Consider the following 22,795-nt stretch of genomic DNA (forward strand, 5'->3'; position numbering starts at 1 on the left):
GGTTAAATGCCAAGAAAGCAATGCTTTTCACAAATAGAATAATATTTTCTATAAAAAAAATCTGATTCTGTAAATAAGAACCTTTGTTTACTGCAGAACAATAATGACGTTGTGCTCTGACCGCCTGGGAATAGTCAAATCCTGTCCAGAATCCTTCAAAAACTCAAATATCCTTTGAATTAACCTTCAGTATTAAACTCAGAATCAGGTACCAAAATCACCTTGAAGGAGGACTGACAGTAATTTTGTTTTGCTGTGTAGCTCCCCCTTTCTTATGCCACCTGGAGCAGAACTCAGTTTTAAAAACATCAGAACGGGTTCTGGTGGAGCTCGCTAGATCTATATTCAAAATCTCCAAGCATTTCAAAGAGTTCAAGCTGTCATGGAGCGTAAATACCATCATTCTTCTTGACATTTAAAGAGTTTGAGGTCATTTTTAAACAATATTTGTTTCATGCTGACCTCATCTAAATATCTCAATCTATTTTTACTGAATAACTCAAATCTGCTCCAGTTAAAGATCCAATAAAGTTCAGAGAACTCCACGTATTTTTTTATGGCTCATCCAAGACCGCAACACTTTCTCTGAAGACTATTTTTCCTACTTACTTATTTTAATCATTTTAATGCAATACGTTTCCTATTTAATCATCAGCCATGTATGGAATTTGACCTGCACAAATGTGTCAGCTGGTGATTTACAGCAGGTCATGTTTCCAGTAACGTCTTGTTCCAGCAAACATCCGCCCGTTTTTACACCAGCACCAACCGCAGGCTGGGAGAAGAGAAAGGGGTTTCAGTTTGCTTTTGAAAGTGGAAACAATACAACAGAACTCAGCTGCATACAAAACCGAAGCTTCAACGCACTTGAAAACCACTTCCCCATAAACTCGTTAACATGCTGTGATGCCAAATTAAAATCTTTACTGATCTTTTTTCGACTCGATGTGAAAGCTAGTTGAGGCGAACATATCTGGCTAAAACATGGGCTCAATGTGCCAGACTGGGCCATACGATTCCACGCATAGAAAAAGTTAACATTTTATATGGTTTTTAGTTTTGTGGGACTCTGTGTAATCGCTGCGCGTCTTGGACCACTTCTTGGTTGATCTGCAACATTTCCAGTTTTCTGAAACTTGCAAATAAGTTTTGCCACAGAGTCGTGTGTGTGATGCTCGTTCCATGTTTTCTGTTAAAGTTTCGCTCAACCATGCGACTGCTTCCCGATTCAGCCATCAGTACAATTTCAATTCTTTGCTCTTTTGTCAAAGGCATCTTCTTGGGTATCTGAAATATAAAAGAAATATACATTTTACATTCTCCCACATATGGAAACTTATGGCCCACCCTATATATATCTTGATCATAAAAAGCATCGGACCTTATTTTAAAAACAGAAGCTTCCACAATACCGCAACGCCAACTTTAGTTGCATAATTCGTAGACAGCTGGCTGCTTTCTACAAGTTATTCTGTTAGCCAGATGTGATGGGAGTCTATTCCAGAGCTTTTCTTCTGTTAATGATGATGAAAAGTGTGTTGCATAGTTTGAATGCTTGGCCCAAACACACAATACTCCCTGAGTACATCAAACATATCTCCTCTAAACCGACACTGAGCTGGGATGTCAGCCTAGAGAGGCTTGAAAAAAATCTGAGGATGTGAAATAATTTTTTCTTTCTAACCTGCCAATTAAATTTTAGGGAACATTATTGACCAATCAGGATTATGAAGACTAAGGAACAGAGGTCAGGGAGAAAGGAATGGAGAGGTTTAAAGCAGCTTCATGTTCTAAAACACTATTCCAACCTTTGGGTATCTTACAGAGCTGATGTTTGCAGAGTCTCCTTATCCGATCTGACTTAAGCTGGAGAGATTTTACAAAGATGTAGAATCTTTGTAAAAAAGTTTTGGTAGAAACGTGAGTCTCCATGCAGACGGGTTAGTGAGAAAGAATCTCTATCCTGCCAGGAGGAGAGTCTATAAAAAATGGAGACGTGTATTTCTTTCTACTTTGACACACTTGAGGGCAGCAGAGGCAAGCCTTTGTTTGTTTCCAGTTGTAAGTTTGATGAGAAGTCTAACATCTCGTGTTATAGAGATAACTGCTAAGTTATCATATTATATTATTTTTTCACAGTGTTTAATGAAGCAGCAAAGTTTGGGGTCAGAAAGCCCCGCCGTTGGCTTCACGTTGCATAAAAATGCAATGAATTCAACTCATGGTTTCTGGTGTTGGAGTACAATTTAAATTGATTTCATGATTAAATGTAAAGAAATCTGAGTCTAGAGCTTGAGTGAAGCATGTTAGGGCTTCGTTATGCAACTGAGTAAATGCTGAACTAACACAAACAAAGGCTGCTCCCTTAGGAGCCTCTTAGGCAAGTTTGCAGGGTGGAGAAGCCAAATAAACCAAATACCTTTTAATTGTGCAGGCTTGTTGCAATTGTAGTTTCCTACTGTGTAAAAGAAAATGAAAAAAAAGAAAGGGAAAGAAAACCAACCAAACCATCCTGGATGAAAATGGTGTTAATGTGCACACGTTGTCCCGAAATGATTAGGAGAGTCCGAAGTTGAGTCACCTGACAGGAGCGTAAGTGGCTCTGAATTATAGGATTTAGAATAAACCTGATGCAATTACTTTGAGTGAACGTCTCTCAAACCCAATCAAGCAGATAAAGCCACAATCCCATCAATGCAACTCTGACTGCCTGGTGAAAACTACACACAATCAGCAACAATGTAAATACTTTCAGATGTGACGCAACAACGACCTCACAAGAATCGCATGGCGTGGATTCAGGATAGCAACTTAATCCAGCTAAACGTTTAGTCAGCCACAAAATATTTCCATTTGTTTGATTCAGAATAATGAAAGTTTTAGATGATTTACATTGCTTTCTTTAAATGTAGAAGTTTTCATCACTGTGCCTTTGAGCAAAGACATTCTAGACTTTTTGTCAGAGTAACAACATTTGAGTAAAACAAAGACCTTATTGTGGAGGCATTTTAAGGTAAAACCTCAAACACTCTGCCTCCATGTGGCATCATGGAAAAATCCAAAGAAATCAGCCTGGATTCTGTGGTTCTGTGTTCCAGAGAAAGATGTGTTTGTGATCCAAAATGTGTAGATAAACCTCAGCTAAAGAAGCTAAAGCTACTTGAATCATGTCAGTAAATTAGTCTTGAACCACCCTGGAAGAAGATATTACTCCAAAAGCAGCTGCTGGGTTGGGAACCGAGAGCTGATGAGACTAAAATGTGTTTGAAGTGATACTGAAGCTTTTGTCCTGATTTCACTTGTTCAGTCGAGAGTGTTTTTAAGAGTTTAAGTAAATGTGCGTACAAGTCAGTTTATGTTCTAGCGCAGCAAGCAAGATAAAACAAGGGAACTTTACTGTGGTTCACACAACAATACGTGATCAAAATTGCATTTTCCATGCACGGATAAAAGACAGTACAAGCAAAGCCAGGATTATTTCAATCAGTAATTAGCATAAATGAACAAAATATCAGTGAACCTGAGCGATCACAGTCTCTTCTGCACTTTTCTGATTAAGGTGAGTTAAAGTGTCGGCGCCTCTATTGGGAGGGTGCAATAGCTTTAGCTGGCCAGCAGGTGTCAGGGTTGAAACTTTGACTCTTTTTCTGCACATTAGTTAGAAAAGCTTCATCAGTCCGTAACTGTTTGGCCTCAGTGAACTTTGTTACATATGGATAAAAACAGGCTTCAAAAGCCTGATAATATTCCAACTGTGAGGTTTGAATATCCTGGCAGAATGTGCATGTGTGCACTTCATGAAATAAAGGACAGAACTTCATGTGGAAATATTAAAGCAGCATCTAAATAAATCAGCCAGGAAATCAAAGCTTTGGTTTAAGCAAAGTCATGCTAGAAGCTTCTGGAAGGAAACTTTACAAACAAGAAATGTTAGTAAAGTTTAATGCAAAAAAAGTTAAAAGAAAATTTAAAAAAAATAGGCATTTATAAAACATATGTAAAATAGAAATAATGTTGGTAATTCTAACTGAACTAAAAACAGGAAAAGGTTGTAATCTGGTTTCAGTTTTACACGGTCACATTTTTTAACCACTTCTTCAAAATATAAAGGACAAGAAAGCACGCATTTCAACTCTCTTTATCACAGTAACTAAAATACGCTGCTCTTTGTAATGTTTTTTTTTTCCACACCTAAGTTAATTTTAATTTCTGTTAAATATTTTAAACTTTATGTAAAAAATGGGCGTCAATAAAGCAGTGTCAACATTTTTCAAGGCAAAAAAAATCACAAATAACAAAATGCCATTTAAAATATGCTATAAACATGCCTCATTTCTTTGAAGCTGAATCCTACTTTAGTAGTTTGTTTGTTTTTTTGCAGATCTACAAACCAGATGAAGAAGGTTTTTTCACAGTCCCAGGTCACTCTCCGAAAAATGTTAGAGGAAACAGGAGAAGTTTGATCAGAAAACAAGAAACAAAAATACAAACTGCTTGCCATGCTGGAATGCAGTTACATCAAAATTATGCAAGATTTTAGATTCAAATCTGTAAACACAAAATCCCACCAAACAACAAAGGGAAAGCATTGGTTTTCAGCTGCCTACATAAATAGAAGTAAAAGTTTGAAACGATCTTATAGGCAATGAGTGAAAGTTAAAGGCACAACAGTTTGCTATTTACAGTTTAAGACATACATTTCATTCCCAATATAAAGTAAAATGGTAAATGGCCGGCACTTGTATCAAATCCAAAGCGCCTCACGCTACATTCACCCATTCACACACACATTCACACACTGATGGTGCTGAGGTACAGCCTGACAGAGGCGAGGCGGGTGAAGCGTCTTCCTCTGGCCAGTTACAGGATGAACTGTCACTGTCACCCCACTGGGCGTAAAGAGTTAAATATTCACATTTAAAAACTTCAAAATGGCTCAAACACTGAAAAAAGCAGAGACTCGACATTTTCACAGCTCTGTGATCATAAATTTAGAGAAATGACTGGAATGTTTAGTGAAACTTTGGCTTATGTAAACTTAACAAGCTTTCCACCAAGTTTTTAAAACAAAGAAATATTGCAACTATCAATAAGAGAATATATATATATGTACAGTACAGTACAGACCAAAAGTTTGGACACACCTTTTAATTCAATGAGTTTCCTTTATTTTCATGACTATTGACATTGTAGATTCACACTGAAGGCATCAAAACTATGAATAACACACGTGGAAATATGCACTAAACAAAAAAGTGTAAAACAACTGAAAATACCCCTTATATTCTAGTTTCTTCAAAGTAGCAACCTTTTGCTGTGATTACTGCTTTGCACACACTCTGCATTTTCTTGATGAGCTTCAAGAGGTAGTCACCTGAAATGGTTTTCACTTCATAGGTGTGCCCTGTCAGGTTAATAAGTGGGATTTCTTGCCTTATAAATAGTCATGAAAATAAAGAAAACCCATTGAATTAGAAGGTGTGTCCAAACTTTTGGTCTGTACTGTATTTATATGTGTGAGGTCTGGACGCCTTTAGACAGTAACTATATTTACTTTATCTGAAGTTGAATTCCACAACTTTATTTGGCAGAATCATTATTATATGTTTTGACCAAAACATATTAGGTTGCTCTCATGTGACTGGCTGATTCACTAATGGGACAAACCAACCTCAAAAACGTTGAGCTCATTGCGAAATATAAATTAGCAAAAATACCACAGCAGGTAAGCAAAAAGCATTGAAAGCTTTTCCATTGATAGAAGGGTATAAATAATTTTTTGACATCTCATTTTTTAAAATGAATGAATAAATAAAAACTGAGATTTTATCTGTTTCTAAAATGATACCCCATTGTGATTATCTTTTGGGAGAGACCTATGACACTTCCAACTAGAAAATAAAGTCTTGGTTTACGAAAATAATCTTAAATCTTAATCTAGCGATCAGAGGAGATGTAAGGACCAAACTCCACAGGGGATGAGGATAAATCCACAAAGGCAAGAGAGGGAAATGTTGAAGCAAAGCTGTCCGACGGAAGTTTTCTGTAAGCCGAGTTTAACCTTGGTGAATCAGTCTGATGAGGAAGTGAGGCACAGGAAGGAGGAGTACTGCTGAAGTCCGGTGAGGAATGAAGGCTTTTAAAGCGCTCCAGAAAAAAAGCAAAGGCTTTCTGTTCTTCCAACTCGGTAAACGGGAAGACCGATGACTCGCTGCTTCCATCTGCTGCCTGCTTAATGTCACTACAGCAGATATTGGGATTCTGACCGGCCTGAGGAGAGGACGGCAGGTACTGGTTGAATTGGTTGAAGAGGACAGTGGAATAGCTGTAGGGCCTGGTGGAAAGATCATTGGCAGACTGGGTCCTGGTCACGTTCGTGATATATCCTCTATCTGATGCTCCGGCTAGGAAAGAGGAGGGCTGCGGGTCAAAATAGAGCTGATTTTTGCAGATGGGTAAATAGCTGTGGGCCCACTCTAGATCTCGCCTCCCGACGACTTCAGGGAAGCTGACTTCTGGCTTCTCTTGTTCCATAATCAGCTTCGTATTCTGAGATTAAAACACACAAGTTATTTTAAGTATCTGCTGTGTGACAGATACAAGCAGATCTGGTGCCTCCAAACCCACAGGATACAACAGAGATAAAAACTTCTGTAGGTTGAGAGTATATAAAGAAGATAAAATATGTCATGTCACTCATCATATTCCTTTAAATCAACTTACTGAACTAAACTCACCTGAAATAGATTGGAAATGAAGTTTTAATGGATTGAACTAAACCGGATCACAGCAGACAGGACCGAATGTTAATAAATTCAATTAAATCAAATGTTAACTGGATTTAAACAAACTGAACTGAACAGTTTGATTGAGATTAATCAAACTGGGTAGTAATAAAATGCAAAATATATGTCTCATAAAGTTCTATCATTTTCTTAAATTAAAACGATCTGAACATTTTCTGAGCCACGTTACCTCGAAGCTGGTATGAGGGTTCCACCGGGACACGGTGCTGTTAGAAGGATCTGGCACTCCATGACAGAGCTTCTTCTTTATCCTTAAAAATCAGAGGGAGAATTACTCAAATAAAACACACACATCATAAAGAAAGGTTTCTGCTTTACTACAAGAACCAAATCACAGCATTTTATCTTACACTCTCCTCTGAGCCAGCAGGAGTATCAGAATCAGCACCAGTGAAATCAGCAGCAGTGGAACGATGATGCAGATCACTATCGATATTTCCTCAGAGCCTTCACACACATAAAGCCGAGTTTAAATCACTACAGCAAATGATTTGCAGTATTACGCTGCTTGCTGATATTGAGCGCATGTTGAGCTTTACCAATGTGAACGTTAGCCGGGTTCCCAGCCGGACCAGTACCGGCGACGGTGCTAGCGCGAATGAATATGTCGTAAATACCAGGCGACATATTCTCCAGAGTGTAGCGGTGGACGTGGCCTGGCACAGTTACACCTGCAAAAACAGTAAAAATAGTTTAAAAGATCCATATTCCACAAACATGATTTTCACTTTGATTTTATGAGATAGACAAAGAAAACAAATAAACTCGACAGATAAGTAAGATTATCTGAAAAGTGTGGCTTGCACATGTATTCAGCCCCTATCACTCTGAAACAGCTACATAAAATCCAGTGACTTGCTTAGTAAAGAGTCCAGTAATGTCGATAGTGTGATTTAATCGCAATGTTATATAATGGATTTTTAATGTTTTAAAAAAAGAAGCTTAAAGAGCTAAAATCTTTTTATCCAGTTAATTGATTATTCACCAGAATAATTGATTACTAAACTAATCATTAGCTGCAGTTCTGGTTTAGATAAAGACACACTAGATGTGCAAAGGAGGTAGAGTAAACTGCATAGGATCTACATAACTAACTAACTAACTAACTAACTAACTAACTAACTAACTAACTAACTAACTAACTAACTAACTAACTAACTAACTAACTAACTAACTAACTGATAACATCTATCTATCTAACTAACTAACTAGATAAACAGACTAACTAACTAACTAACCAACTAACTAGATAACCAACCAACTAACTAACTAACTAAATAAATAAACGAATAAATAAACTTACTAACAAACTAACTAGCTAAATATATAAACTACCTAACAAACTAACTACATAAATAAATAAATATATAAATGAACTAACTAACTAACTAACTAAAAATCATAACCAGGTATCATTTTGCTTCCGTTTCTATATTCCCTTCTTTGTGTTGGTCACTCCCATAAAATTCCCTTGCAGTTTCTTTCACAGTCACAGTCGAGATAGCATTACGAAATAAAAAGTAAATAAAAAAACACAGCAAATATGTCATCATTGTTACTACACCAAAGGAAAGTTCAGCAGCAGTCTGTTTATCCGAGCGAATGAATGCTCTGTGTGTGACTCTTTGCTCACTCTTTTCCAGCTGGTTTCTGGTGGTGCAAAAGAGGGCGTAGCTCCGAATGAAGCCATGAAGCCGCTCCACAGGTACGGGACTCCAGCTGAGCTCCACTGAGCTTTCAGAAATGCGCTCCACCCGCGCATCAGGACCAGCTGAGGGCGCTGCGGATGCAGAACGGGAGGAGAAATGTTACAGCTTACTGTAAACAAAAATACTTTTTTTTTCTTTAAAAACACCTGTCTGATTTTGAATACATTTAAAATGTTAGTTTTGAAAAATGTAGCTCTGTCACTGTCGGTCAGTCAGTAGGAGGCGTGAAGGAGACAATGAATAAAAATGAACTCAACTACTAAGTTTCTTATACTGATTAATTCAGGGTTTCCCCCCAGAAAACTTGCTAAGCCTGGTGGTAGGGGGCGCTAGTGCAGTCATCCTATGGCCTACTGTGTTTTTGACTTAATAAAGTTTCACGTTTACAGGAAATTTGAAAATGTCACCTGGTAATTAGCTATTGTCAAGTCTTGTATATCACCAACAACAACCATAAAGTCTTAAAAAAGGCAAACATAAAACCCCCCCTTAAAATAAATAAACAAACAATGCTTAGCCTGGTGGGGTTGCAAGTAAAGCCTGGTGACCCGCCAGGCTTATAATGTAAGATTTCAACCATTCTTTTCATTGGATACAGATCAGAAAACGGTTTTGAAGGCGAGTTAATGTATAAGAAGCAGCTGTTTAAGCAGTGAAACATATATTTTTAAAAAAAGACGAGGCACGTTCAGTAGCACAATGAAGGCGTTTCCTACAGCTAATTTTCATGTGTAGATCCTTTGAACGGTGCAGTCCAAGTACTGGGTGGAGACATGTCTTGTTCACTGCAGGTGAGGTCCGATCGGAGGCTCAGTGAAAAACTTAAAGATTATTTTAGTGTTTTGTTTTAAAGCTTGGACTGCAGTTGATCATTCTAGTTCAAAATTGTACAGATTAATGTTAAGATTTTAAATGATTTCACTAGTAATCTTATAAAAACAAACAAGTGAGGTGAAAATATTCACTTTTCTTATTTTGGTGCATAACAATTCTGAAGACTAGTTGCCCTGTAACTAAGCACATGTGTTTCAAAGAAAGCCAAAACCTCACTTTTACTTTCTTAATAAGCCATGACCCGCTCACCATTACAGAACCATGAGTTGTTCTGTATTTTGAAGGAAGCTTGAGAAAACGTGTCAGATCATATGTTCGACAGCTAAAGCAGAATTTGAGCCTCCAACATGAGAGTTACTCAGAACTATCATATTGGAGGCTCCTCACTTTCATAAATCTGAAAGTGAGGATTCGGGAAAATGTTCGACGTCAAACACCAACATGTTGCTACAAGAAGTGTCTCCTTCCAATTCTTCCAGCTAAAGAGGGTAAGGCTAGATCTTAAGTGGTGTCCCAATTTTTCCTCGGATATAAAAGACATTTTCATTTTATCTCTTTATATGCTGTGTTGATCACATACTTCCTTGCTGCGTATAAACATGGAGCGTTAAACTTTCTCCTGCTCCTTGTTCGCCATACAGAGCCTTGACAGAGACAGCGTAACGTTCCATTGTCTTCACTCCCTCTAAAAAGACATAAAAAAAAACGTCTGTCATGAAACAGTCAAGATGGTTTCCCACTGCAGCAGAGAAGATTTTGCTGGGCTACCTGTGATGATCAGCTTTGTAGAGGAACTATTCAGCTTTTCCCAGTGCAGAACGCTGCTGGTTTCCTCTCTGACTGCAACCCACTCCACCACGAAGCCGCTCACTGACAGATCTGGCGGAGGCCTCCAGCGAACCACCAAGCTGCCGTCACCCAGCGGCGTGGCCGTGAGCTCGGCCGGAGGCGGCGGCTCTGGAGGCACAGAGAAAACAAAGCCGATGCCGACAATGACGGCAAAGCAATGATTCACACAGTCAGTCGTTGACGTCTGACTCAGTTCACCTTGCCGATCAGTGCGTATTATTGTTGCACTGATATTTCAGAAGTCACCTCCATGTTCATGACAAGTATGCACAATGGCTCAGACGGCCTCTACTTTGTGTTCCATCTGGCCTGAGCCAACGGAGGAAACCAGAAACCTCAATGCCAGCACCATGAATGATACAGAAAGTATTCCTATCTGTTGAACTTTTTCACATTTGGTCTTGAAACAACACCAAACTCCACTGTTGAGAGTATAATTGTGTATTGTAAGGAACTTTTCTGTAATAAAAGTGCATTTGTTTCCAGTCTCAAGTCTTATGAAGCCTCTAACAGGTTTTCTTCTTAACCCTTTATGTCCTAAATTTTAAATGTCCGCCTGGATATTTTTGCTTATTTTCATTGTACGCAGTTCTTTAAATGACCTGTGAGTAAATATATTTGCCCATTTATCCATAACAACTGGAATTTTTAATATATAGCAAGTTATTTTTCGCATTTTACCGTCTATTAAAACAGTACCCCTCAGGTTAATTTCACTCCCTGCCACGGCGGGGGTGAAATTACCGTAATAACCCGATAATGGCTGGAAAGCGCAACGTCTCCCCTTTCAGAAAATCTAGGAATTTTCCAGATAGCGCACAGTGTGGCAGAATTACAGCAAATTTTGCTGGATCGCTGGCGCTCCATTTGGAAATTAGAGGTTTAAACTGGTCTACATTTAGTTTCTTCAGAAAGACTTCCTGGTAGCATCTCTGATTAACGCTCTTTTAGTTTGTTCTCATCCCAGTAAAATAAATTGAACCTTGTGGCTTTAAAGCAACCAAACGTAGAGAAGTTCAAGGCGTTTACTATTGCAGGGCGATGTGTCTGGCTGTAGCTCTACCTTTTTCAGAGGAGCCTGAGATCCAGATCCGGGCTACAGGCGATGTCCCTGCGGAGGTGGACGCCGTCAGACTACAGGAGCAACGTCCGGCAGGAAGAGGCAAGCTGCAGGATGTGCTTTCATGCTGCAGTTTTCCACAGCTCCCATAATCGCTAAGATTCAGATCATTCTCTGCCCGACAAGTCACATTGTAGAAGGCAACTCTGCCGTTGGCCAGGAGGCGAGGCAGCGGCTAAATACCACACAAACAAGGAAAGAGACAAAGGAAACTTCAAATTAAGCTGCTCTGACATGACAGATATTATGATCATGCAATACAAGCCAACAAAAAGGAAGCTGTGGAAGATTTTCTATGATAGTCTCAGAATGGCTCTGAAAAATCCAATAAAGAAACACAAAAGTAATTTCAGGGAGATACAAAAACAAATCAGTTGCGAAACACGGCGATTAAGAAAACTAATCACATCTAAAGATTATTAAACTGTAAAACTCTAAAGCGCAAACGGATGTGCGGGGGACAAATTGGCATCAGTAGTCATGAGTCAAACGCTGAGAGGTGACAGGTACACACAAACATACACACACACACATACACACACACCTTCCAAAGCAGAGAAATGAGCCTCCATCCGTTCCTGCCGATAAGTCCCACTTCCCTCCAGAGAGCTGGTGCTGCAGACGGGGCTAAAGAAGAGAAGCATGGAAATTACCAAAGTAATTACAAGGAGCCACATGAAAGCATGTCGATACTTTCATTCGAGGCAAGAGCACAACGTCGTTTATTTCACATCGATCAGTTCTTTATTTTACTTGATTTAAACAAGTCAGAAACCCAGTGAAAACACGGCCTTTTGACAACACTTCTATTCTGACTCACCTTGCTTACGCTCAACTGAGAGAAAATAAGTCAAACGATAACAAATCCTGACATGCCTGGAAATACATTTTTAAAATCAGTCTCTCCCACACATCTTCCTTTATATGACTGTATTTCTCTTTGTACGTGGATCACTAAGGAAAAATCTAACAGCCTCTTAAGGGAATACTTCCTGGCAGAGGTAAAAGTATGTGAACTATGAAATTATGAGCTACATATCTGGACTATAATGGGAAAACTGAGGGTGTAGGTTTAGTTTAGGGAGGAGAATCAATTGAAGCTGAATGGAGCTAAGTGCAAGGGCAAACCTCACTGCAAACATCTTGAGACAGAGGCAAATCTTCCAGTAGGACACCCACAAGCTAAGCTTACAGCCGGGCTACAATGAAATGTATAATGTATTAAAATGGCCTAGTTAAAGTCCAAACCAAAATCCAACTGAAAAGAAGTGCACTGCTGTCATCTAAGTCTTTATATGTCAGACATATTGAGTCAAAGTGTCAAGAGACAGTTGATAAATAAGTTTCTCTACGACAGACACTCTGAACACCCTTGACAACAGAACTGATTAGATGTGTGGGACGCGCTCCTCCTACGTTGAAACTATAAAGAGATGATGTATAAACAGATGGAAGACAACATTCATTCATAAAAACATAGCCGACAAACAGCAACAAGCAATGTATCAAAGAAAAATATGGGCTACAAATGTCACGTGACATTAAGGTTTACACACATCAAAACACATCCGCTATACTTGGACAGCGTCTACTAATTTACAGCTTCGCTCGGTGGTTAGTGTCACCAAATAACGCAACTCAAAACCGCTGGTGCTTTTTGTTTGTGTCGATTTCTGTGAAAGTCGAAAACGGGGGCCGTTGATCTTTCAGCTGATATGAAACTTTGGATGAATCTTCACGATAAAGCTCCACATTATAGAGCACTTTCAAATTGAAGCACTTTATGGATAACACAAATGGTCTGGTGTTTCTAAAATCACTCATATCTAACTATGTCTTTCTATATGGAACAAAGATTAGGTCAAATAGAAAAGCTGTATATGAAAAACAAATCCATAATTCAAACGTCTGTATAACTAGATGGAGTCAAAATTACTCCAGACTATAATGCCCAGGGTTTTTTTTCATAGTTCTGGTGGTCCTCCGACTTATAGTCCACAGCATCTTATATCATATTTTTTTCTATTCAGGACAATTTTTTTGACTGGTGCAATAAATGTTAATTCATACTGACGAGCATGAACCAAAGATTTAACAGTACCATCTGCAACCACGAGGAAAGCTAATGGCTGAAGGGAAGCTGGCCAGAGTCGGCGGAACGACTCCACAGTTGGATGCTTAAATAATGTGTCAACGGTGCAACTAAGTCCTGATAATTGCCAATTAGAAGAATATACGATTGCCGACAGGCCTTTAAAGAACGCAATGGCTTCTCTATCACTATGGATTTACTGCAGGTGTCTCCGCCCCACTGCGCTGCACCGCGCACTTCGCTGGTTATGGAAAAATCTGACAAGGTAGCACAGATCGTCAGAACGACGACAGAGCCGAGTCGCTCCTGACCGCCCTGATTTAGAAAACGGATATTGCTGTGTCACAAACTGCCAGCAGACTTCCAAACCAAAGCCGATAGTTTCCATATGACTGCTAAAAAGCAGGCAACTGAACACAAAGTGTCACCGGAACCTTACGGACCAGGTCCCCCTGATGTTTGCCAAGTTCTAAATAAATGCGACTTATACTCTGGAGTGACTTATAAAGTCATACAACAAAACATTTACAATATTTTCTGGAATACAAGTCTTTCACCTATTTATTGAAGAATTTTGGCCAAGTCTCCTTAATACTGCTTCATATAATTTAGGATTAAGGATATTTGTTTCTGCAGAAGTATTTTGAAAAAAGTATTTGGGCTTTGAACTGACAAGCATCAGCATGCTTGACAGCTGGTATGTGGTGTTGGTGGTAACATGCTGTTTGATTTGACTAAATTAAAACTCACTGTGGCGATATATGAAGAGCAGCAGTGAAACTTTCAAACAGGGTATTTTGTGTCTTAAATAACATTGACATATATTTTTTTCTAGCTTCCTATCCTGCTGTGATAATTATCATTGATATAAGCTTAAAGTAGTTTTATTATTAAAATAATGTTGTTTCATCTCACCAGCCTCTGCTGTCCTTCCCTGAAATGGGTTGCTCCACTCGCTCCAGGGACTGACCTCGCCCAGGTAACGGTTTCGAATCTGGAGCGTATACGAGGTGTCCGGCTTGAAGAGGCACACCTGGAAAGTGTATCCAGTTACACTCACACTCCTGACCTGAGCATTTACCTGTGTGGACGAGAGAAACAGAACGGCACAAATGAACTTGTGTTAAACAGGACATTATCTGTTTGGTTTTTTTTTACCAATTCTGTGCGGTTTAGTCTTCCCGATAAAAATATTTGATATTATAAGACACTTAACATTTTCGGTCACTGTTTGCCACTAAATAAGATTTTTTTTTTACTGCCTTAAGTCAGTTAGAATCAGCTTTAAAAGTGTATGACTTGGGTCAGATGTCTTGTATGACCCATTCCTCCTGACAGAACTAAAAATCTGTGTAACAATCACACCCTGATGTTGCTATATGAATAAATGTTTTTGATTTCAAATTCGGTACAGCTCACCTCTCCCTCTGGTGTAAACTTCATTTGAGAATCCAGCTGTCCAGCTTCAATTTCTGATGGAGACAGGGGAAAATGAGTCACATTACTTGTCCAGGACACACTCAGGCAGTGAGGGGAACCGTCAACTTGTTGGACGCTGTTCAAACTCGCTGGAGCCAATTTTCCTAAGACAAATAAGACGAGGCAAGGTCAGCAGACGGCACAGGGATGAATGGTGATGCTACAAGTGGGGGAAGACCACCACAGCCTCACCTTCTATTCTTGCAGACTGGCACCGAGTTTTAGATGAAATATTTCCACTCATGCCGTGCGATATGACGCTGATGCAAAACGTGAACCTAAGTCCGGATCCATTGATTCCTGCAGTGCAGCTCAACCCGGTTGTGGTACAGATGAATGTCGAGCTTTTTGAACTTAAAAATGACACACAGATACAGTGGCTTTAAAAAAGCATGCACACCCCTTCAAGGTCAATGCGTTTTATTGTGACTTTGTGTTATAGATGAAGACAAACTGCAAATTAAAAATAAAACAATTTGAAATTTTTCACTGCTCAGGGAGATGTAGGCTTTGGGCCACAAATATCTTTTAGTATTAAACTTTAATCTTGACTCATTTGCTGATTAATGCTCTTTCTGAGAGATTTCCAAAGCTCAACATATTCTTTTAAAACATAATTCAGCTTTAAATTTCATTGCTGCACACTGATGTTTTTGAGGAGGCTACAATAGCAGATTTTTATAGTAAAATATATTTGAAAAACAGGCAAACAGGTTAAAATACGCAGCTACAACACTGAATACAACAATAAACTGCAACTTTCATTGGTTCATATATGTAAGAGCTGTTAAAATTGCTTTTAAAGAAAACAGGAAAAGAAAAAAAGGAAATTCAAACAATGTGGTCAAAGATAGACATCAACTTGAGAGAAAAAGCTGATTGCAAAATGTAGCATGAAAACGAGCCATGCCAAGATACAAACAGCAACAAGTTTGTAAAATACAACTGGACAGGAAGGAATCTACTAAGTCAATCCCAACAAACCAGTGACTTAGAAACTCTTAGAAAATGTCCAGCATGTGCAACGGATGCTTGCTCCGCAGTGAATGAAAAGGTAGCTGCTGCTTATCGCCTGATTTCACACAATAACACAATTTTTGATAGAACAGAGTGATAACTTTTTATAGTAATTTAGAAACGTCTATATTTAGCAGAAAACCACACCAAGACACAGCTCAGAGGAAGTGCGTGACAAAACTTTCCTTATCGAATAAAAACTACCAAAGTTACATCAAAGACAACATCAGAGTCTACATCCTTCCTACCTCAGCAAAACATGTTCCTCAGCATAAAAACCTCAAAGCTGTTTGCTTTTTTTAGTTGAGTATTTCTGCCATTTAGGACTAATCTGTCTTTCAAATCATTTTTACTAAATGATTGACGGCCCATGCATTGAAGGTGTTATCCACCCCAAAATCCAAACTGAGGAGAGGAATACTCAGGACTGGATATAACTTGCTTTTTAGGAAATATTTCTGAAGAAATTGTAATTGCCAGAGCCAATAACTTCTAACTCGGGAGTAGTTCACTAGATACAAACATTTACTGTTAAATCAATTTAAAACATATGCAGGTCAATGGCATTTAAAGGCTCCTTAAAAATCTAAGTATTTTATGTTTAAATAAGTGTCAGATTTGCTTCTCGGGGGAAAAAACTGTAGATCCTATAATTGTATTTAAACAACTACAACCCACAACACTAAGGCCTCTATAGTTTCCATTACAGACAAAACCATGTCTAGCATTTGTACGTCTTAAAATAGCCAAAACAAACATAATCAAAAGATTTTTTTTTCTTTAAATCACAAGATAATTAAAGCAGTGCCATTAGTTCCTTTGTGTGTGTGTGTTTTTTCTTTTTAAAAATGGCTTGCATCATGTAAAGAGATAAATTGTGAAGATGCAACAGGCCAAAGTTGTGCTTGTTGCCTTATGACAACATTGTGCCAAACAGAGTTAACAGATTACTCTAACATGCGAAGCCTTTCTGGAGAGGAGCACTCAGTCTCACCTTGGGATTTTTTCAGCTTTAAGGGTATAGTACATTGCCTGATTGTCTCCAGGCGTCCAGTGGCAGGTGACGTTACTTCGAGGTATAAACACACAGCCGAGGAGCCGCAGCGATTGAGGGACGGTCTTGGTTGTTGCAACAGAGAAGTCTGGAGGATTAAAGATTGTGAACAGCTGGAGTCAACAACATCACAGAGTAAATCCATCCCAAAAAGAAGATTTGTGATGTCCAAAAATATATACAACTAGCTAATAACCAAAACAGACATTTTCTTTCCTTTCAGCAGCATAATGTTATCTTGAAAATTTAGAGGAAAAAAAAACAGCATAACCTCTAATTTGAACAGATTTATTCTGTTGAGGTAAAAAAAAACAACCACATTAAGAAAGAATAATTACTATCAATATAGTTTAATTTACCAGTGCTGTACTTCCTAGAACCTCTAATAGCCCGTAACACAAATGTAAGCTGTAAACTGATCAGTTTCTATAAATTTCTAATTAGTAATCCATGATTTCTTGTATCCCTAAGTTATAAGAGTTGATGCAGACGCCCCTTTCTATTATCTGCTCCTCTAAATTGGAAAGACAAGAGAACCTGACATAATAGGACGGTGGATGTTGCTGATCATACAGGAAATAGTTACCTGGCTAACTGTAGAATGCAGTTTCTACAGTCAGAGAAAAATGATTTTAAAAAAACCTGACAAAAAGCGTAACAATTCAGATGAACCTATTCTGTCACGGGGAGGAGGATAGAAAAAAAATGAAGAAAAAAAATCAAAGCTGCAGCTAATTTCTCAATTAAAAAAATTTTGGGGGTTTATTTTTTATATGCATTTTTAACAGTGGTGTTTAAAAAAGTGCAGGGGGTTGTGCAGAGATGAATAATTTTCTGCTGTTTTACCTCAAGGTTTTACCAGAAGGTCTGTCAAGACGGTGCAGGAGGCTTACTTTGATTTGACAGCCAATCCCGCGCACACAACTACAGGCGACGTAGGCATAAGCTAGCACAAACGTTTTGGACTCCTTCAGCTCAGTAAAAACAAGTCCTACATTCCAGTTAAAGACAGGAATCCGTGCATTTATTTCAACTCCTTGATTTGTTAAGGAGTTGCTTACACACCCGCAGGCTGTACAAGATGTAGCAGTTCGCACCTTTTCTATAATGGCCCCTAGGCTCTGACTCTTCCTACCTTTCAAAATCAATCCCTCAAACAGTTGATCAATTTAAATTTGTGTTAAATACACATTTCTTTTCATTGGCTTTAAGTCGAAGCTCTGCAGGAGGTCTGTGTGTTTCTGCTAACTCTTATCCGAACAAATTTAAGACTCGTCTTGATTGACTTTTCAGCACAGCTAGTGATCGGATCAGCGAATTTAAAGTACATTTTTAAGTCTTTATATACTAAATCGTGGAGATAAAGATATATAACAAGTTATTACAAGCTTGGTAAAGAGAATAGCACTCTACATTGTCGAAGCAGTGAAAGGCTTTGTTGTACATTTGTTTTACTTTTCTTGATCTGTGAAAAAAAAAAAAAAAAAAACAATCCCAGATCCCTAATAGGGCAAATATGAACAGAAAGTCAAGTGCTCACAGACTGTTTTGGACAAGAAAAGAAGAGCTTGTTACCCAGACTGAGTCCGCCTCCCAGCAGGAAGGTCCAAACCATGGCTAAACTTCGCTCCATGAACACCCACATGTCGTCTCACTCGGTTTGTCCCATCGTGTTGGCAGCAATTTGGCATAAACGCTCATCTGCTCAGACGGCTGGGAAGAGTCATCCTTTAGATGGGATGAATGGGAAAAGGTTGTGGATTTTTTAAAATTAGTTGCACAAGTTACCTCGCAGACATGTCTTTGAGTCTGTAGGCTCCACAGCATTCCTCCTGAACATTGTGACATAAAACTATACCACCAGCAATGACATCATGCCATTTATTAAAATAGAAACAAACTGATTTCACAACCTGACAACTTTATCAAATTAGTATAAACATGCAGAGCGGGGGTTTCTACGTAATGTGTGCCAGATAGTTGGAATACCTGTAAGTTTAATGGTGGCTCAGGTGTTTCTTGTGTGTAGTATAATGGATTCTTTTGCTAGACCAGCAATTTCAAGACTTGTCAACACAAAATAATAAAGTCAAAGAGTTGAAAGACTGACCAGTTCTGGTCAGGGTGAATAAATGTGATTAAAAAAACTGATTAAACATGAGAATAATGAAAACACAAAGCACTTTAAAAGCTGATATTTTTGTTTACCCAAACAACTGAAGGGCATACCCTTAAGTCCTGGTAGATTTAGAGTAATCTTCTATTAAACCAAGAAGATTAAATCCGATAGCAAATTATCTGATGTGTGGGAATCAGATGTGTGACAATATGCCTAACAATCTACGTTTCACATGGTTGATGGTTGAAGAGTATTGCTTTTGTTGCATTCATGAGCTATTGAAGGTACAACTGAACTGTTGTAACTTTTTTTTTTTTGAATGACATCAAGATCTAGACAGTGATTGCTACATTTAGGAGGAACCAACTTAAAGCGTAGACACCTCAGTACATTTAACTTTAACTTAATAAATTGGGGTGAAAAAACCTAATGGAACATCTACTTGAGGACCTTTAGTCGACTAAGCTTTGGCAAGGATTTCCGGTGAAGTGTCTCCACCATAATCACAATATTTTCTGTAGGTTCAGCTGCCCTCGTACTCAAATTGGTAACCAATTCAATTTAATAAGATGTGCTGTTGGATTTTACAGTGAGGTTTCAACAAATGTTACATTTTTATCAATTTCATACTGGACCATTGCAGTTTTGTAAATATAACAAAACTCAAATCATCATCTGATAAATAAGTCCTCTGCTACAAGAAGCCACAAGATAAAAGGTACAGTGTGCAAGAGGGGAAAAGAAGTGTGCAGAATTTGTCATAGTTTATCAGAAACCCCACACTTTTTGTTTCAGGGCTGTAATTCCAGTCAAGACAGAAAGTCCTCCACCTCTTTCTCGTAGGACTGTCATTAATTTGCCATCACAAAACCATTTTACATTTTCCAGTTGCCCGATCTCAAACCTCACCAGGCTGTAAATGTGCAGGACCAAGTGAGTTGGTGTTGCTTCGATCAGAACAGCACCAAATGATTGCACACCCTTTACCTATACACACCCTTTTCAGATAAATATCCTTCTATCTTCCAAACAGTAGCTCAGTCACTGAGATGTGGCTTAAAGAAGATCACACCTGAAATAATTAAACCAACAAAAATAGAGAACAAGTTATCCTCCTTGGACAGATTGACTCCAGTTGACAAATTGAACGAAGAAAATATAAGAAAAAAAAACATGGAAATATGTTAACAATAAGAATTTGTCAAACACTCATAAAGACATCGCTTGGCAAATTGCCAATCAACGTCTTCCCACGAGGGCTTTCTAGTACAGGAGGAGCTGTACAAGAAGTCCCCAATGCCCCAGGCCTAAATGTGGGGATGACGAGACCACCAGACATCTGTTTTGGACATGCCCCTTTGCACAAAAAGTATGGTCCCTAATGTCATCTTGGCTAAACAACTTGTCAGATAATGCTTCTGCATGTTGGCGTTCCAGCTAAAGACTTTTTTTTTCTTTTTTTGCCCCGATTTTTCCTTTACGACAATCCTACAACGTCCTGCAGTGTGTGGTGTGTTACGTGGTGGTGTGTTGAATATGCCCGATCTAGAATCGGGCATATTCAACATTGTCTTGGCCCGATCATCGCAGCTTGTGGGGTTTTTCTCTGACTGGGAGCGAGAACGCAGCCTGTTGAATGTGACCAGTAGTCAATCAGAAAGCGCGGTGACGTAAGAACGGAGGGGAATCCCAAACAGCTGACATGGCAACTGAGAGTCCGATGGACGTCAGAGGTGATATGTGGAAATTTTTTACCTTCATATGTAAAGGTCATTTTTATATATGTTTATTATATGTGGTTATGTTTATTCAGTTAAAAATGTTAACTACGAACAAACATAACTCACCTCCAAATCATAGTGCAGCAAATAGAGTAACTCCACCCACCGTCTTTTATCCAACGCCTTTTCTTTTTGTTTCGTCTTTTATCGCTTAAAATGAATCCACAAACTATCACTACTGCTTCTACATCGTCATTCATGTTTGATTATTCTAAATTCACGTATGGTATGTTGGAGGTTTTCTGGATTTTCTTGTGGAATCGGGATGTTTGTGAGTGGAATCGATCGAACCTGTTGGACTTTTATCAGCTCTGTGGTCACAGAGGTTTGGAAAATCGGCCGACAATCCTTAAATCGTGCCGTGTGAACCAGACCTAAAACTCACAAGCTCTACTCCTCTCCTCTCGTCTCGACCACTGCTATTGCTCTGACTCTGGTTGCTATGGTGACATTTGCATATCACTTCAAAATAAGATACAGATGCGCCACAAAACGAACATTTTACTTTCGTGAAAATTTTAACTCACGATAACGACTAATGGGAGCCCTGAGCTTGTTTCTCTGCAACGAGACGGTTCCATCTGGGAGTGATGAGAGACAATGACACCCGAAGTGTTGCTTTTGCACAGGATGCTTGGTCTCTACGTGGAGAAGCAGTTTGAAGCTTCATTGCCTCATTAGCGAGCCGGTCACCATATCATGCAGAGCCGGCTTGGACTGTGGGAATCACCTACCGGGATAAATCCATTCTTCTGTCTCTTCTCTGGGCCTTTTCACCTTCACAAACAAACTTTACAAAGACATTTGATCTGTTTCTTACTCATTTTGCTGCTTGTGGCGCTCAAGACGTAACAGAGAGAATCCGGTTAAAGGATTTTCAAAATAAAAGATCCTCCAGACTCAAATAATACATCCATCCATCCATCCATCCATCCATCCATCCATCCAAATATTTAATTATTTCTTGCGCGGCCATTGGTCCACGGACCAGTTACCGGCCCGCGGCCCGGGGGTTGGGGACCACTGTTTTTTAGGACTGTGACCCGTATTTCCTGTCCTGCTTTCCCTTCTGGGTCGAAGATGTGCAGCCCTCCCCCTGATCGTGGGCGCATTTCTAAACATCTACAATAAATATTCCAGATGTATATTGTCACTGGAAAATTGGATTTGGTTTTTACCAGCCTACAGTTGAGCGTTATTAAAAGAGGGAGCTATAAAAATGCCACCGCACAAAGTCGACCCAACACTATTAACAGTAATACCCCATGTCCTGCAAGATTATTCATGGAAACGGCAAATATGTTTCTCCCAATTGTTTCACAGTTTGCTTGATATCATTCCTTTACTCTCAAGTTAAATATGGAGTTAAATATTCATTCAATTAACATCTAACAACATCCAATCTCGGTATCTGAGGTCAAATTTCTACTTACAATTTGCCGCATTTGACAACTTCACACGCAGTCTGTTGCGTTCATTTGAATCGATTCGTACCAACACGTGACCCACTCTCTGTTTTCTGTCATTTGTGTCCCACAAAGCGAAATAAAGCGATTTATAGCAGTCAGAAGCTAGATATTAAAGGCTCACTTACCAGAGAAAGCTTTATCCGGCATGCCAGTGGTCTGTTCGGCAGTGATTGTGCAACATGTGCGGTTCCTGACAGTACGTCTGCACCGCCCCGCTGCGTGTCATTACCCCCCTGAAAAGTGCGGGGAGTGGAGTGGGATTATTAGACGGTGGTTCGTGACGTCCTCGGTGAGTCCCGATTGGCTTTCTTGTTCAGGTCCTTAAAAATATAGGTTTAATAAACTCTGATCTAATTGACGAAGGGTGCATATTTTCTGCATTTGGGAAGAGCAAAAAAAAATAAATCAGAGATCGTCCAAACTTTTCTAATAAAGAATTTGTTCTTCTGCATTATCAGCTCTCCCC

The 22,795-nt window shown here is 39.0% G+C and overlaps 1 protein-coding gene across 1 annotated transcript; it reads right to left on the minus strand.

Annotated features, from left to right (window-relative positions):
• Positions 1 to 5,549: 5,549 nt before the first annotated feature.
• LOC116709551 (interleukin-6 receptor subunit beta) lies at positions 5,550 to 22,570 on the minus strand. Its single transcript, XM_032548167.1, has 15 exons — positions 22,455 to 22,570; positions 18,536 to 18,688; positions 16,901 to 17,048; positions 15,082 to 15,242; positions 14,830 to 14,993; positions 14,326 to 14,491; positions 11,863 to 11,945; positions 11,262 to 11,493; positions 10,118 to 10,306; positions 9,930 to 10,034; positions 8,440 to 8,586; positions 7,346 to 7,477; positions 7,157 to 7,253; positions 6,976 to 7,057; positions 5,550 to 6,549 (listed from the first exon to the last, which is right to left on the minus strand). The coding sequence occupies exons 2-15, from the start codon at positions 18,603 to 18,605 to the stop codon at positions 5,938 to 5,940; spliced, it is 2,388 nt and encodes a 795-aa protein (XP_032404058.1). The 5' UTR covers positions 18,606 to 18,688; positions 22,455 to 22,570; the 3' UTR covers positions 5,550 to 5,937.
• Positions 22,571 to 22,795: the final 225 nt, after the last annotated feature.

The sequence above is a fragment of the Xiphophorus hellerii genome, chromosome 19 (genome assembly GCF_003331165.1).
Source record: "Xiphophorus hellerii strain 12219 chromosome 19, Xiphophorus_hellerii-4.1, whole genome shotgun sequence".
Lineage (NCBI taxonomy): Eukaryota > Metazoa > Chordata > Actinopteri > Cyprinodontiformes > Poeciliidae > Xiphophorus > Xiphophorus hellerii.